The sequence below is a fragment of the Melanerpes formicivorus genome, unplaced genomic scaffold (assembly GCF_026170545.1).
Source record: "Melanerpes formicivorus ecotype bairdi unplaced genomic scaffold, bMelFor1.0.p_v2 SCAF_3, whole genome shotgun sequence".
Lineage (NCBI taxonomy): Eukaryota > Metazoa > Chordata > Aves > Piciformes > Picidae > Melanerpes > Melanerpes formicivorus.
Window position 1 is genome coordinate 34,763,216 of NW_027142355.1, and position 16,973 is coordinate 34,780,188.

The 16,973-nt window shown below is 43.1% G+C and overlaps 1 protein-coding gene across 2 annotated transcripts in view; it reads left to right on the forward strand.

The window, feature by feature from the left end:
* Positions 1–6,065: 6,065 nt before the first annotated feature.
* ANO6 (anoctamin 6) overlaps positions 6,066–16,973 on the forward strand; it is an 87,720-nt gene continuing 76,812 nt past the window's right edge. For both annotated transcript variants that reach the window (XM_068170326.1, XM_068170327.1), the window contains exon 1: positions 6,066–6,206. In XM_068170326.1, coding sequence (XP_068026427.1) covers positions 6,116–6,206 — 91 coding nt within the window. In that variant the 5' untranslated portion in view covers positions 6,066–6,115. The remainder of the gene's footprint in view (positions 6,207–16,973) is intronic.

Here is a 16,973-nt window from a genome sequence, read left to right on the forward strand (position 1 = left end):
AGCAGTTATTAAAAAGTTTAATGTTTTAAGAAATGTGAAATGCTAGACTCCTTTTTTTGGTCTCTGGGGTAATTACTTCATTCCACCTAAGAAGGCAGAACAGAAAGACAGCTGTGTTCTGTGCTCTGCAATGAGTCCCACTTTCACCTTCATATCCTTAAAAGATTCCTCACAGTGACACTTATCTCCTGCTATTCTTCCCCAATTTTGTCTTCACTGACATAATTTGCTGAAGTGGCCTTAATACAGTATCTTTTAATAATTGATAGCTTCCCCATAAAACTCTTTCCCTCCAAGCTGGGTTTTTTTTTCAGTACACTTGACCTACCAGTTCTCCACATTTGCTGACTGCTTCCTTTATACTCATGATATTTATTCTGCAATGACTACGGTTTAAGCAGTATAGATTTTGTCTCCCGGCAGCTTTCAAGCACTGTGAAAGGCATTCGAATTGGAAATGATCTTTACAAATGAGAAAGAGTTGATCAAATGAGGAAATAGATTTATTTTTTTTTTAAAGGGGGGAGGGAAATATCCATTTAGAAGCCTGACAATGAACTGAACTGCAGAAATTAATCTAAGACTTATTGCAGAGTGCAACAGAAAACATGATACTGCTGCCAAAAAAAAATGTGTTTGTTACTCTGGGATATGTTAGAAGCAACATCACATTCAAAATGCTACAATTGTATTCATTGTAGGCAAGTTCTTACCTGGAATAAATGATTTCTTATTGGGTGATGTAACTAAAACAAAGGCTTAGGCAATGAAAGAAGGTATACAGACCTACTGGGTTGTAATGGAAATGTTAAGACGGCAGAAATCACAGTATCACAGTATAACTAAGGTTGGAAGAGACCTCGAGGATCATCGAGTCCAACCTATCAACACAGACCTCATGACTAGACCATGGCACCAAGTGCGACATCCAATCTCCTCTTGAACGCTTCCAGGGACGGTGACTCCACCACCTCCCTGGGCAGCACATTCCAATGACGAACTCACTGGGTGAAGAACTTTCTCCTCACCTCGAGTCTAAACCTCCCCTGAGCGGATATAGCTGCACAAACAGGGGAAGAAACAGCAGGGCAATGTAAAAAAAATTATCATACTCATAAATAAGAGCATAGAGCACAGCAGTAAAATCAAATATTGTTGCCTGTGTTAAGCCTAGGACACCTTTGGTAATCCAGCCATGGTCTACATGTCAGCAGAAGGCCTTACTCTCTAACAAGAGGATGACGGGAAGAAGGCAATAGCATGTCGTGTATGCTATTCCTTCTCCTTTCAACTCAGTGTGAATACAGACTATAGCCTTAGGGAATTTGGAGCAGACCTGCCTAAAATTTATGGAGGTGAAGGCAAACAAAATACAGATGCAGAAGTGCATCAGTGCCACAGTGATTTTTGGCTCTTTGCGTATAAAAAACCTGTTAAAAAATTAGTTTATCATTGCTAAGCAAATGTGATGAGGACCTGACACCTGGTGCCCCTTCAGAGAATCACAGAATGATTGAGGTTAGAAAGCACCTCTGGAGGTCATCTAGTCCAAATCCCCTGCTCAAGCAAAGCCACCTAGATCTGCCCTGAAGTGTGTCCAAGCAACTTTGAATATCTTCCAGGATGACAACTCCACAGCTGCCTTGTCTTCTATGTTGTATGCAGATGACCCTGGCCCAACCACTTGAACAGGAACATAATGGTTCTTGTATGTGGATGTGAGAGTGTAAATGAATGAGATTAAGAAAAGGACTGTGACTGGATAAAGCTAATGTACTGAAGATGGAAAGTAATCACAGAATTAAGAACAGTTTGGATTGGAAGGGACCTTTAAAGGTCATCTGGTTCAACCTCCCTGCAGTGAGCAGGGACATCTTGAACTGGATTGGGTTGCTCACAGCCCTGTCCAAACTGACCTTGAATCCTTCCAGAGATGAGGCATCTAAGACATCTTAGATGAGGCATCTTTGGGCAACCTGTTCCAGTGTTTCACTACACTGATTGTAAAAAAATCAGTGTATCTACTGTAAATCTACCCTCTTTTAGTTCAAAATCATTGTCCCTTGTCCTGTCACAACAGTTCCTGCTAAAAAGACTGTCCCCATCTTTCTTATAATCCCCTTTAAGTACTAAAAGGCTGTAATAAGGTCTCCATTCTCATCCCAAGGATGGAAAACATCAACTTTCTCAGCCTGTCCTCATAGGAGGGGTGTTCCAGCTCTCAACATTTTCGTGACCCCTTCTTCTGTACTCGCTTCAGGAGGTTGCCTTTTCTGTGCTGAGGACTCTGGAGCTGTACTCCAGGTAAGACCTTACCAGAACTGAGTAGAGGGGCAGAATCACCTTTCTTGACCTGCTGGCTATGCTTCTTTTGATGCAGCCCAGGATAGAGGTGGCCTGGGCTGCCAGTGCAAGTTGTTGGCTCATGTCCAGTTTTTCATTGACCACATAACATCACCTTCTCCTTCCAGAGTCTCACACTGAGTTTTGTACACTAATGTCTCAGCAGACAGGAAAGTGCAGACAGTGATACATGCTGAAAGGCTGAAACACCTGGATCTGTGCAGTCTGGATGAGGAAAATTTCAGAGGTGACAGTTTTCCATGTGTAACACATTATTATTAAGAGGACTGTACCAGCTGTACTCACAGATGCCAGCAGAAAAACAAGAAAAAATATCTTCAGTTGGTACAAAATTATTTTGGCTGTGTATTGACAGAAGTGAAACTCTGTCAAGAGCTTACCTGGGGACCTCATAGGCTCCACTGAAGATTTTGAAGCACATGCCTGGCAAATATTTGTCACCAATGTCTGGACACATTCAAACCTCTCTTACTACTGGGGGCTGGGTCAGACAGCTATCAACAGCGTACTTCTGATGCTCAGCACCGGATTTCCTGCCAAAAGCCCTGTGACTCAGAAACCTTGGTGCCAGCCCAGATCCACGTCTGTTAGGGACTTGGTGACTGTGCCAAAGTTTTGTCACTACTGGACTAAACAATCTCTTTTAGTCTCTTCTTGATCTATGTTATTACGGTTGCTATGAAACGCTTGCTCGTGGAACTAATTTTTCCGCTGGCTCCATGGACTTCTGCTCTTGTTTCTCACTACCAGGAATGTTAAAACATTTTTACTTCTTCTTCAATAAAATTGAAAACAGCCATGTTTGAACTTGGAGGGGGGAAGGAAATAATTTGGTTGAGCCTAACTTTTTCATTTGAGCTGATTCTTGACAAATTCTAGTTGCCAGCTGCAGGTTACACAACTGCAGCTCTTTGAATGGATCTTTTATTATCTGTCTGACAAAGAGATGGCAGCATGGTGGTGCTGTTGCATTTTTCTCTTCCTTTCTTTTTTCTCTCTCTCTTTTTTTTTTTTAAATCTCTGTTTTTCAGGAGTAACAAAAAAAAAAAGACCCAACCAAAAAAAAAACAAAAAGCAAAAGAGCTTCTGAAGTTTTGCTGCTTTACCGAAAGTACACATGGAAATATTTGCATCAGGTATAAAGTTAGAAAACAAATAGCTGTGCTTTTTTTTTTTTCCCAAGTATTTTAATGGGAATTGTAGACACAGTACTCCCACTGCCTTTTCAGACAGCTCTGAAGTAGTCTATGAAATTCAACATTCAGGTATTGAATGAAGCCCACAAAATCTTCATGTTCTGCAATCGCTGGGAGAAATCCTACAGTGAGAGCAGAACTGAAGAGGTAGACCCTCTACCTGTATTTTCAGTAGGATCAAGTTAAAAGCCTCACATTTTGTGTACAGCCTGCTCCTCTTTTGTACACATTTCTTTTCACTTTGCAGCTTTTTGATTACATTTTCATTGGTGAAATGTAAAAATGGGAAGTATGTAACCTAGGTAACAGTGATGTCCCTGGTGTGTATCTGAGACTCCACAGATCTCATGCCACAGTCCTGAGCCAAGCTCTACCTCATCTGTAACAATCACTGCTCTCCTCCTGTCATTTACAAAGTAAGTTCTCACCAATGGGACCACATTTTGGGGAGGACTCACAAGGCATGAGGGCAGCTGAATATCACACAGTACAGGTATATAAAGATGTCACTGCAACTGTTTGCTGGACACATTTAAACTGTGCATTGTCTGCAGCTGAGTCAGTCTGGGGTAAACACCGTTGGCAAAAAGCAGGGTAATTTGCTCTGTCCTTGTAACCTCACCAGCCTGAAAGTGGTTGTGACAGTAAGGCAGACTCTGAGATGTTCAGAGGCAGACTATCTGTGTCACAGGGCAGCACACTAGATTCCTAACTTGGGAACCAAACCCCCACATCTCTAACTATTCATCATTACTTCCTACTGGGTATCCCCCAGCTGTGCTGGCCTCCTCTGAGTCAGCTGTGTGAGTCCTTCTTTATCTAACAGAGTGAGAAAAATGCTCCGTGGCAGATGATGCAGGTAATGCTCATTTGCTTACACTTGGGCTGGCATCACTATGGTCAAGAGAGGTATTTCCTACTCTGATTAACTCACTTATGTTCATACAGACCATTTCCCTACTCAAACGATCAGGGTGAGGGGGTCTTTGCTAAGCAGTTGTTTCAAAAGTTTCCAATTAAATTTCTCAATTAATTTTTGCTAGAGAGGACTTGCACTTAAGACTCACTGTACTGATGGGCCCTGCTGTGACCCTAACACACAGCTGCTTGACAGCAGATAACCATATTAAAAAGTGATAAGCTTATCTGACAAATGGCTTTTGGTTCAGATTCTTGTTTGTATGCTTTAGACATTCTGGGTCCTGTGGGCCATTTGGGTACCAGCAATAGACCAGAGATTGAAAAGAGATTGTTTATAGGTTATTTATTGCTTTGTGCAGAAAAATAATGGTAATTTTTAAAGGTTATCTTGCTCTTATCTTCTTATCTTTGCCTTTCCCTATCTTCTCCTTTCCCTATGCACAACTACCCCATTTTGTAGATCCATTTTTTTCCAGCCTTATTTCCACGTTTTCCCATTATTCAAGCTCGGTTCAGCTCCTCTCTGGGCACTCCTCCTTTGAGTTTTAGGAACCCTCTGCTTTCCCCCTGGAACCAATACATGCAGAGCCTTCAGATCTCTTTTTATGAGTACTTCTGCCCCCTCAGCATTTCTGCATTATCACAATTCTTCGTTGCCTCTGTTGCAGAATTCTCCTAGTTTGTATCTGAAGACAAAGGGAGCGATGAGGACAGCCTCTCACCTCTGAGTCAACTGAGCTGAATTAGAGATGGGCTGTTTAATTCAGTCCTTGAGCCTTTCCCCTCCAACTTCTGCTACCTTCTCCAGAGAACTCTGCCGATAGTTAATGCTTTCAGGTTTTTATACACGTGGGCTCCACATTTTCAGAAGTACTTAGCAACAGCGAGTTCTTCAATGCTTGGGTGCATAATTTAACGTATTTTAAGGAGATCCATGGGTTTCACTCCTGACCCAGTTTTCAAAAGATGAACATGTGGATGAAACCAGAGAAATCTTGGTAAACTCTCCACTTCCTGTCAAGAAAAATTGTTCCCTAGTTAGTTTTAAGATAGCATTTAATCAGCTTATGATATGATCACGCAAATGAATTATGTGATGTGGCAACTGGAAAAAAAAAAAAAATAGGAAGGACCAAAATGCAGAGTGATCAGTGAAATGTTTTCCAACTTCCCCCTTTCAGTCGTTCAGGACACTACTAAAGAAGCATGTAAATGTACCTGCTCGCCGAGCACCACTCTGATAATGGTACCAGCCCCTCTCTGCCCGAAGATCAGTCCGACGGCTGGAGCCAGCTGCACGTTAGAGAAGATAGCGCTGGAAGGACTAAGGAGATTCACTGCTGCCTGTCTTGAATCCCACCTAGGGATCACCTTTCTCGAGGTCTCCCGTACGAGATGTGTAAGGCCGAGAGCAGCAGGACGGTGGTGGGGTACAGCCGAGCCGGCAGCATGTCAGGACAAGGGCCACCTCACTGCGGGGAAGGTGGTGGCAACCCCTCTGCCCCGCCCGCCCCCCGCCGCCTCCGCCCAGCCGCCCGCTGCCGCTCCGCCTCCAGGGCAGGGAAGGCTCGGGGCGGGCTTGCCTCCCCGGCGGCGGCGGGAGAACGGGTGCAGGGGGTTGCAACTTCGGGAGGATGAATGCGGAGAACCAAGATGTGCTGCTGGATCTGGAGGGGGAGGAGGAGGAGGGAGAGGAGGAGGAAGATGATGATGATGGGGAGACAGGTGAGTAGGGGGCTGGCACGGGTAGGCTCCCTTCGGGACAGCGGGGGCAGCACCGCGGGGTTACGGGGCCGCGGGGGCTTCAGCCTTGGACGTTCCCGGCGGAGCCGGTGTCGCGGGAGGACAACTGCTGGCGGCGACCAAGCCGGGGGCTGGCAGGCAGGGAGCTCACAGCACAGCTCACCTCCTTCTGCCACAACTTGGGATGGTTTTGCTGTGGAAGAGACGTGAACTCTTTGTGCTGGAGGCGTGTGGAAGCCGGGTGGGCTTCCTCGTGTAGCGGTGTGGCTGTGCTCCTGCCCTCATTCAATGGCACGGGCTGGTTTTCAGCGAAGCACCAAAAACTTCACCTGTTCCTTACCCCATCCTGGGAGGGGAACCGCGTGGATGGCACAGAGGCAGCACTTCGGAGCGAGTGCGATGCTGGAGACTTTTGTTGTCGCAGGGATCTCCGAGCATGGGCACAGCCCCGGCCAGGGTGCCTCGGTTCTTCGGAGAACGCGAGGAATGCCACCGCCTCCGCCGGTCACCCTGCTTGCGGAATCCCCCGGGCTGGCCCGTGGGGGAAAGCGTCAGCTTCGACGGACAGCAGCTAAACCCTCCTCCTGCTGCCAGATTTGCATGCCCTAACCTGACAGCCAAGGAAAGGAGGGGGAAAATTACACATACCCACCCCCCCAAAAAAAAAACAACCAAACAAACACCTCTAAGAGAGGAAATTGGCAAAGCGTAGAAAGATAGTAATTTTGCTGGGAAGAAAATGCAGATTGTGTCTGCCAGAAATGCAGATAGTACAATGGTCAAAGAGTTTTAAATTCAAAGACAGTGTATGCTAGTCTCATCCCAACAGCAGCAGCCGAGGACAATGACATTTGTATTTAGTGTGGGAATTAATTCTGTTATTTTCAGAGAACAGCCCGAAAGGAACTGGCTCACAGCTGGTGCAGGCTAGCAGGGTCTATTCATTTCACTAAAGAGACACATATTTACTTCAGTTCAGAAGCTGCTTTCAGCCCCAGTAGCCCAGATATTCTGAAGTCTTTTATTTCTACTTGTTAAAATGGATCTAAGAAACAGGGAATGCCGTCATGTCAATTAGACAAGCAAGTAGAAGGCAGATGTCTCTATATAAATTCTATCAAATAAAAAGGCTTCATGTTCATTATTGTTCAAAAGGTTTTGATTGTTTTCACTGAGAAGCACAGAGTTCTGGTAATTTTTTAATATTGGGACAGAATTTCTACATTGCTACAAAGTTCTAGTGGCATTAACAGTGTCTGATACACAGCTTGCTTCTAAGTAGTAATCCTTAATAATGGCAGATACAGTTTGCTGTGTTTATTCAGTTAGCTCACTCCAAAAGTGTATGAAGTTCGAGCCTCACCCAGTGTCTGTGGAAATCAGGGAATGCCTTTCCTCCAACACGGTTGGCCTTTGTTTCAGATGCTGTGGGAGTGTCCCTTGCTTTACAATAGTAGTCCAAAGGCAAATTCAGTTTTCCATATGAAGTGAGGCAGAGGAATTGTCTGACTCCACTCCCCGAATTAAAGGGTGGATCAGCACTGCAACACATGCCTTTTTCTTTCCATTCTTCACCCCAGAGAATAACTAAATGGTTTCCTACTCATGGCTATATCAGGTTTGGGGGGAGCTCAGTTTCCAGAGGCAGCAAATCATGAGCTGTGTGTTCTGCTTGTGGGACACAGCACTTTGGAAAAAACCCACATGCTATGTGGCAAAATTGACTGAAGATTGAGCAGTGATGATTTAGAGAGCTGTTATGCAAAGCCTTTTACACAGTGCCCAGCTCTGTCACTTTTGCTATTCTGCCTTGCAAAATGCATGTGTAACAGTCTTGAGGTTTGATATTAGATATCATTACAGGAGGGCTGTTTTACCATTCTGAGGAACCTGTAAATCATCCATTTAACTCCAGTTTTATTGTACCGCTCACATCTGCATTCTTCCCGAGAAAACCATCCCTGCTTTAGCCAGTAAGCAAGACTTCTGAGTTCTTTCCAGATCTATTCAAGATCAATCCCAAGTGTTTATAGCTCATCAGGAAAGTATTATTTTGACAGTTTGTAGTCATGGCACATAAAGGGAATGCTCTGGCTCATATTGGCATACAGTTGGTTTTGGTTATCCATGCGGATGACTAGCCAACCACTCACACCAGAAGCAGTCTTCGGCAGGAGTCCAAAGAAAGAGCTGGATTTGTGACTCCTAATCCACAGGAAGGAACCACAACCTTGCTGCTGCCCATAGATAGCTTTGAAATTAATTGTTTTGGTCAGACCTGTGCTTAAGGAAGAAAGTCTTGTCCTAAGGTTAGCCTTTTTTGAGATGTTGAACCCTTTCATTTCCAGGGCTTAAACAAGATGGGCAACTTTTTCTGTTGTTATCAGACTGTTTTCAAGAGTATTGATGCATTAGGGGCACCAATTTGTTTCTGAGCTATCTTGTTACCAGGTGGAAATGGTGGGTAGGACCCTGTGCTACAGTTGCTGCAGCATTTAAGGTTCTCCAGACCCATTATTTTCTGCCTAAAAACTCCCAGACACCTCCATGAATTGTGAAGTTTTTCTTTCCCTGGTGGCAAACCTCACACCGTATCTAAATTAGTTTGTTGTGTTTTGGGATTTATAGAATAACCAAGGGTGCTTTGCTTTCCAGAGGTATCCTCTTTGACTAACCATTCCACATGAAATACTTTTCACCAGGGTGCACTGGCTTCTTGCTCACTTGTTCTTCTCTTGATTTTACTCAAATATTTCTCCTAGTTGTTCTTTGAGCCTTGAGGGTACAAGATCTTCCCATCTTTTGACACTGCTGCAGTAATCATCAAGCCATGCTTTATAGAGGATCAAGAAACGGATGCTCATAGGTTAACATTTTTTCTCGTCACACAGTGTAGATACTGTGCTGATGAGGATTCCAGCTCCTCTTTCTGGAGAGGGTTTCATGCACACATGTTTATCAGCAACAATAAAACTGTGCAACCCGACTTACTGGCTTATTCAAGCAATGTTATTTGTGGAGCTGCAACCTAAAATAACTGGTTTTGTGCAGTCCACTGTAAAACAGGAATGCTGTCCCAAGGGGCAATGTTGTAATCCAAATGAAGAGCAGGCATAGCTGTTCTCTGCTTCTTTACTTTTACTTACTGTTCTGTTCTTTGTTTCCTCATGGCATATACTGAATTTTATCATATTGCCTTCTTAGAGCTTTTGGGGTTTCCTATTTGATAGCTTCATTAACTTGTTACTCCAAGTAACTTCATTAACAGTTACTCCAGTGTTTGCCTTCGTGATGCTGTGAAATGGTAAACTCTCTACAGAAGTTTTCTAAAGGCAATGGAAAGTATGAACAATTAATTGTGTTGTTTTGCTTGAAAATGTGTCTGTCCTGCAATTTGTTAACTGTAACCCTCATGTGGTGAGAAATTTACAAGTGGTCTACTTGGCAGATCTTTAAAAGATCTAATTCTGTTTCTGAATGACAATGACTTGGTTTTCAGTCTGTCTGCCCTAATAAGACTGCCCCAGTCCACTCCTTATGCCACCTGATTTTCTTCCAATTTTCTGAGCTTTTAGTCAACCTAGAACTTTTTGGCCACATTTCATTCACTCATTGTCCTGAAGAAAATTGTGTGAGGGATACATCTGATGAGCTGAGAATCAAGAACTTCTGCTCCCTGATTCTGTGCTTTGTTTGCAACGCTGTTCTTGTACAGCTAGGAGACAGGGACCAGGAATAAGCAGGAATGGGGACACTGATTTGATCTTGAGGCAGTGAGAGACTCCATGATGAAAAGGGACAGTTTCAGAAAACACTGGCCTGTAATGCTGGTCAAAATTTAAACTATCTTTTATGCCTGCAAGGCTTTCCTCTTATGTCTGCTACCCTGATAGTTTACCTACATTTCATCCTCTCTTCATACTTTTTGACTTTCTGCCCACTTGACTATCACCAAGTCCAATCCACGGAGGAGTGAAAACCTTGTCACCGAGTATGGCTGCATTTGAACAGCACATTGATGGTACTATTCACTTTCAGTTTCTGATTCAATGACTTTTCTAGAAGACTACTGAAAAACAATGAGTTTACCTGCAATGTAATTACTAGTTTGCAGGTGGTTATAATTCATAAACTCTGGAGGACATCAGAGTGTTTCAAGAAGCAGGCAGGAATTTAGAAATGGATAAACTTTTGCCAGAATTTCCTCTTTTAATTTTTTTTTTCTATCATAACAGAACTGCCAGTTGTACTTTGAAGGTGTTCTTTGTTCCTGTGTGTTTGGTTTAATTCTACTGTATGTATGGGTGCCATTTACATATAAGTCAACAACCATAGGAGGACTTGTTACCTGCCATGGCACCAGCTTGGACTTTTGCATAACTTTAATAGGAATAGCTGCATTTCTTTCCCTGCTTGGTATGTCATTAGTTATAGAATAGAATAGAATAGAATAGAATAGAATAGAATAGAATAGAATAGAATAGAATAGAATAGAATAGAATAGAATAGAATAGACCAAACCAAACTATGTTGGAAGACACCTTCAAGATCATCACGTCCAACCTATCATCCAACACCACCTAATCAACTAACCCATGCAACCAAGCACCCTGTCAAGTCTCCTCCTGAACACCTCCAGTGATGGTGACTCCACCACCTCCTCAGGCAGCCCATTCCAATGGGCAATCACTCTCTCTGTGTACAACTTCCTCCTAACCTCCAGCCTAAACATCTCCTGGCGCAGCTTGAGACTGTGTCCTCTTGTTCTGGTGCTGTTTGCCTGGGAGAAGAGACCAACCTCTGCCTGTCTACAACCTCTCTTAAGGTAGTTGTAGAGAGCAATAAGGTCACCCCTGAGTCTCCTTCTCTCCAGGCTAAGCAGCCCCAGCTCACCTTAGTTTTATTTCAGGTATTTATCACAGGTGATTCCTTAAAGTTCTTTATTTACACAACCCATAAGTTATTTTAAAAGGAAAAATACCCCACACACATTTATGCTACCCACATGAGATGTTTGAAATTACATTTCAAGCATTATTACTTGTAAAATAAAAATAAATTTAAAAAAAAAATCAAAATTGACATGTAAGAAGCAGCCAGGCTTTTGTTTCTGGGGTACAGAACTCCAGCAGTTCTGTAGTTATGGTGAGTGAAAGCAATACAATCAAACTCACAAAAGATATCCTAATATCAGATGATTTGCAATTTATGCATTATATGAGAAGAGGAGGCTTAAGGGAGACCTTATTGCTGTCTACAGCTACCTGAAGGGAGGAGGGGGTTGGTCTCCTCCCAGGCAACCAGCAGCAGAACAAGAGGACACAGTCTCAAGCTGCACCAGGGGAAGTTTAGGCTTGAGGTGAGGAGAAAGTTCTTCACAGAAAGAGTTGTTAGCCATTGGAATGGGCTGCCCAGGGAGGTGGTGGAGTCACTGTCCCTGGAGGTGTTCAAGAGGGGATTGGACGTGGCACTCGGTGCCATGGTTTAGTAGTCATGAGGTCTTGGGTGACAGGTTAGTCTTTTCCAACCTTATTGATTCTATGATTCTGTGAAATTGCAGGTAGAGAGCTTGAAATTCAGGAGACCAGAAACATGGAGGATGTGATGTATGCATGCCATAACAGATGTTGTGTTCCCACAAAAATGGACCTTTCAAAAGTAATTAGAGAAGGATTATGACTAAGATCTGTCGCTGCATGCACAGAAACATCAATGAAGCTGTTATCGCTTAGCTCGCCTTACCCTAATATTTCTTGGTACTTGCCATTTCCAAGGAAACGATGGGTTGCATGCTGTGGAACTAGGGTGTACTTTTCCACTACACATGTGGCAAACCCCAAGGGGGAAGTGATAATAAAACAGATGTGGTAATAACCCCAACACCCGTGCTCCCCTCCCCCCAAAAAAAACCTCAACACCTCAGACACAAGGGTGCTTTCATATGACAGCACTTACCTGTCATAAATTGTCTTTGTAATGACTGCCAGCTCATCCCTTATAAAGAACAATGGGGTTTAAATTTTTTTTAATTAGTTTGAGATAATACTTTTTTATATTCCTCTAAAAAAAAGACAACTAAAGAAGAATTAGCCTAAATCTAGGATGAAGTGGTGTAGGTCAGGAAAAATACAGTTACTCATTTTTCTGCTTTATAAATAATGCACAGAAAATAAAACTAAATATCCTGTGCTTGACATGAGAAGGTCTGTGAAAAAGGTGCTACAGGCCTTAAGCATATGGAACTGCCACAGTTGTGGGTTTAACAAGACTACAGAATCACAGAACGATCAGGGTTGGAAAGATCATCCAGTTCCCACCCGCCTCCATGGGCAGGGACACCTCACACTACATCAGGCTTCTCAGAGCCACATCCAGCCTGGCCTTAAAAACCTCCAGGAATGGGGCCTTCACCACCTTCCTGGGCAAGCTGGTCCAGTGTCTCACCACCCCCATGGTGAAGAACTTTTTCCTAACATCCAATCTGAACCTACCCATTTCTAGTTTTGCTCCATTCCCCCTAGTCCTATCACTGCCTGACACCCTAAAAAGTCCCTCACCAGCTTTCTTGTAGGTGCCTTTCAGATACTGGAAGGTCACAATAAGGTCTTCTCAGAGCCTTCTCTTCTCCAAACTGAATAACCCCAACTCTCTCAGAGCCTTCTCTTCTCCAAACTGAACAACCCCAACTCTCTCAGCCTGTCCTCACAGGCAAGGTGCTCCAGCCTTCCAATCATCCTCATGGCATTCTCTGGCCATCCATATCTTTCCTGTAATAGGAGCTCCAGAACTGGACACAGTACTCAATGTGGGATCTCACCAGAGTGATACTGCATTTAACAGGATGCAAATGTCAAGGAGGAGGGCACTAAGGAATGGTGCCATGGGTTGGATTGTGTGTTGTTCTTCCATTCAGGAAACAAAGGTGTGAACAGAACTCTTAAACAAGCACTGAGCTTTTTGTTCTAATGGACACAAAAATTCAGCTTGGTTTGTTTGTCTCTGGCAGGGTCCTTTCTAAAAGCTGGATGTGTTGCTCTGCAGAATATATGTGTCACAAGACTGAGTTTTAACTGATATTTTTAGTATAAAAATGTTGAGAGGTTCACCAATACACGGGTGAATCTTGTATCACTTGTAACTTTTTAAGGGGGGGTGTTATTCAAATCCAGGCTGAGTGCAAAGGTAGGTGGAAGAGTTTTCTCCCAGAAGAGCATGTGCTCCCCTGCTGCACTGGCCACGATGAGAGCACGCTGGGACATTGTTAATATTTTGTGTTAGAGTTCAGGCCTGATGCATCTGGAAGATAAACTTGACACAAACATCAAGCTGCTACAAACTGTCCTGGTTAGCAAAGGGAGTAGTCCCCCCATAGCTACCTCAGAGCTGCACCTTAAGTTTCCATGGCATTTTGACCTTATTTTGCCTTGGGATATATTGGTGGCAGTGTGGTAGGAATACAAAGCTGCAAAAGGCACTGTGCCTTTTATCTTGTTATTGCCAATGTCTGTGGGAAACGAACACTTGAAGTTATGCAAATTGTTATCAAATGAGAGATTCTGATTTATAGTTAAAGAGTACAAGCATCTGACCATTGAATCCTTTGTCTTCTCCACCCCTCATACTATATTCAGGCATTCTACAGCTCTCTGAAGGCTTTGTAACAGGAATGTCTTGATAGCCTCCTAAGGAATTACATGGCTGGATGAAATATTTCTTTGCTTGATTCAATGGAATGATCTCTAACTGTTCCTAGCTATCCCAAACTCAAGCACTAGCCATGTAGGCAGAAATCCTTGCAAGAACATCAGAGGTGAGGGCCAAAAGCATTACTGGGAAAGGAAGAAAAAAAGTCGTGAGCCTCAAAATGGCCTGGATTCATCTTTGAGCAGTCCCCACTCCTCTGCAGGATTCATAACCACTCCCCATCCTCATTATGCACATGGGGGAAGAAAGTCAAGTGGTGTGTTCCCCAAGGAAGTCAAGTGGTATGCTCAGGCCCCACATTTGTATAGACATGGTTTCATACTCTGCCTGTGAGAAGAAAATTTACCTAATGCAGTTGTTAGATTATCAGGGATGGACTGCTGAGAGGCAAAGGGTACAGAAAGGGGATGACTTACTATTCAATTAACATCAGGCAACCTGGCACATCCCATCACATGGGACTGTAATTGCTTTTCCCCATCTCTATCCTGCATCTGTGTTAGAACAACTTCCTTGTTAGAACAACTTCCTCTTCACAAGTCTTTCAGTTCCAAACCTTATCAGTAGAGATGGTCCATCAGCTATACAGCAACTGACCTATTGAAGGACATGATGTTACCAAGTGCAAAACAGGCACAGGCCTAGATAATTTTTGCTAATGGAAAAAGCCATATTAATAAAATGTGTGTGTTAGATTCATTAAAGGGTAAGACTCGGACCAGCACACCCCATTAACAGGAAGAACCAAGAAAATGAAGTGGCTTTGGAAAGAGACCACATTTGGATGTCCTTAATGAATACCAGATGCTGATTGGAAAATTAACAAAAATATATTAAAGCAAACTGCCTGTACTTTAGGCAGCGGAGTTACAAGTCTGCTGGGGCGTGAACATTCTTTGGTTGATTTTATGCCTCATTTGGTGGAAAATGCAGCTTAGTTTCAATATATTGTATAAAGGCTGAATAATATTGAACCCTTCAATTCAGTGTTTACATTACATAGTTTCCAGATAAACCACTAATCAATGTTCTTTAGATGTGACTGATTTTGTAGTAACTGCCACCAATATCAGATTTTGCTTTACTTTTATAGTTTCTCTTCCTTTTACTTCCTTCTTGACAGATTTTCCTAGGCCCATTAATCTGATTAGTCAGGTTCTGCAGCATTTTTTAGATGTAATTTAGACTGGGACATTAAATATTTGTATAGGAGGCTGCTTACAGTACAGTCCTCAGAATGAGCTGCTGCACCAGTATCCTTCAGTACAAAACAGCCACCACCCCTGCTCCACTCAAGTACTGTCTGAGAGCAGTTGCTGCATCAGGCTAAATGTCTCATTACTTGAGTGTCCATGGTGTGTTTCTGTCCCCTGGGCTTCTAGTTTGGGTGGTTCTTTTGCTAGGACATGTGACTTTCACTGTGTCTACAGGAAGATCTGGGTTCTTGCTCCACTGCTCAAACATTGATTTGTGACCTCTCCTGTAACCATTACTGCTTTGGGAGATTACAAGCAGATGTACAAGAGCAGCCAAACTGCCTCCCCCCGCCATACTCAGGTCTTCTAGAGGCTTTAACAGGCCAAGTGACATAGCTGGAAATTCACTGCCAGCCCAGCCCAGGAGAAAGCCTCTCCCCCACAGACCATAAAGATAACAGCACACATGTCCTGAGACAGAAGAGAAAATGGGCTGTACACGCCCTTAAATAGAGAGCTACAAGAAAACGGAATAGAATAACAGATTACAATATCCTGGGACAAGCTGCTCATCCCCCTGGGACTCTCTAGCCTCTGGAGGACTTTTCTATATGGTTATGCCAATTAACTCTTGATTTCCCTTAACCAACAACACATGTCCTGTCTGTAAAGAAGCTGGGAATCTATTGCTGGGAATCAGTGGAGTGAGCTTGATAGAAGCATTGAAGATGAGAACTTGGAGAAGCGGGGAGAATCCTGTAGTGCAGACCAGTATCTTGACTGAAGGGTGAGGTAAAATAGGAAGTGTTGAAGAACTGGAAAGAGCAAGGAGATGAAAGTAAAGACAAAATATCCATTGAGACCTGTGCACCAGAGCAAGAGGACACATTCTCAAGCTGCACCAGGGGAGGTTTAGACTGGATGTTAGGAAGAAATTCTTCATAGAGAGAGTGATTGCCCATTGGAATGGGTTGCTTGGGGAGGTGGTGGAGTCACCATCACTGGAGGTGTTTAGGAAGAGATTTGATGGGGTGCTTGGTGCCATGGTTTAGTTGATTAGATGGTATTGGATGATGGGTTGGATGCAATGATCTTGAAAGTCTCTTCCAACCTGGTCTGGTCTATTCTATTCTAGTCTAGTCTAGTCTAGTCTATATTATTCCATTCCATTCCATTCCATTCCATTCCATTCCATTCCATTCCATTCCATTCCATTCCATTGGCTAAGAAATAAAGTAAATCAAAAGGGAAGAGGAAAAATTCTTGATAGGATTCTTAAGGGTAAAGCCAACTAGTGCAGTTTCTCACCTATTCATCCGGTCAGGAACTCATAAACAGTGGCATAAAGATTCATCATCAGGTTCTTCTAGGTTCATCAGGAAAATAAATGACAGCAAGGGACTAAGGTAATATAACTGTGGGTGTGGCGAACTGAAATAATTTATCTGTGGCATTTTCCTCCCTATTTTTAATATATAGTAAAAATCACAGTGTGTTCATAGGTGATTTATCCAGCAGGAGGAAAAATGCTATCTTTATACCATTAATTACTTGCAAAAAAACAAATTTCCACTGCTCTGGGTTTGGCACTGCAGTTAGAGATAATAACATTTAACGAAACAAGACTGAGATTGTGATCCAGAGGGCTCTAGCATTGCCAGAGGGTTTATTAGTTTGTGTACAATATTAGTAAAATCATCAGTGTTCTCTTTCTATGTGTTTTTTTTTTTCCTTGAGTAGTCTAATGGAGTTTTTATAGACATTAATGAGCAAGGATGAGGTCAAACAATGCACACTTTCCCCTTGTGAGCAGTCCCATTGACTAGAGTGGGAATAGCATGATTTTTGT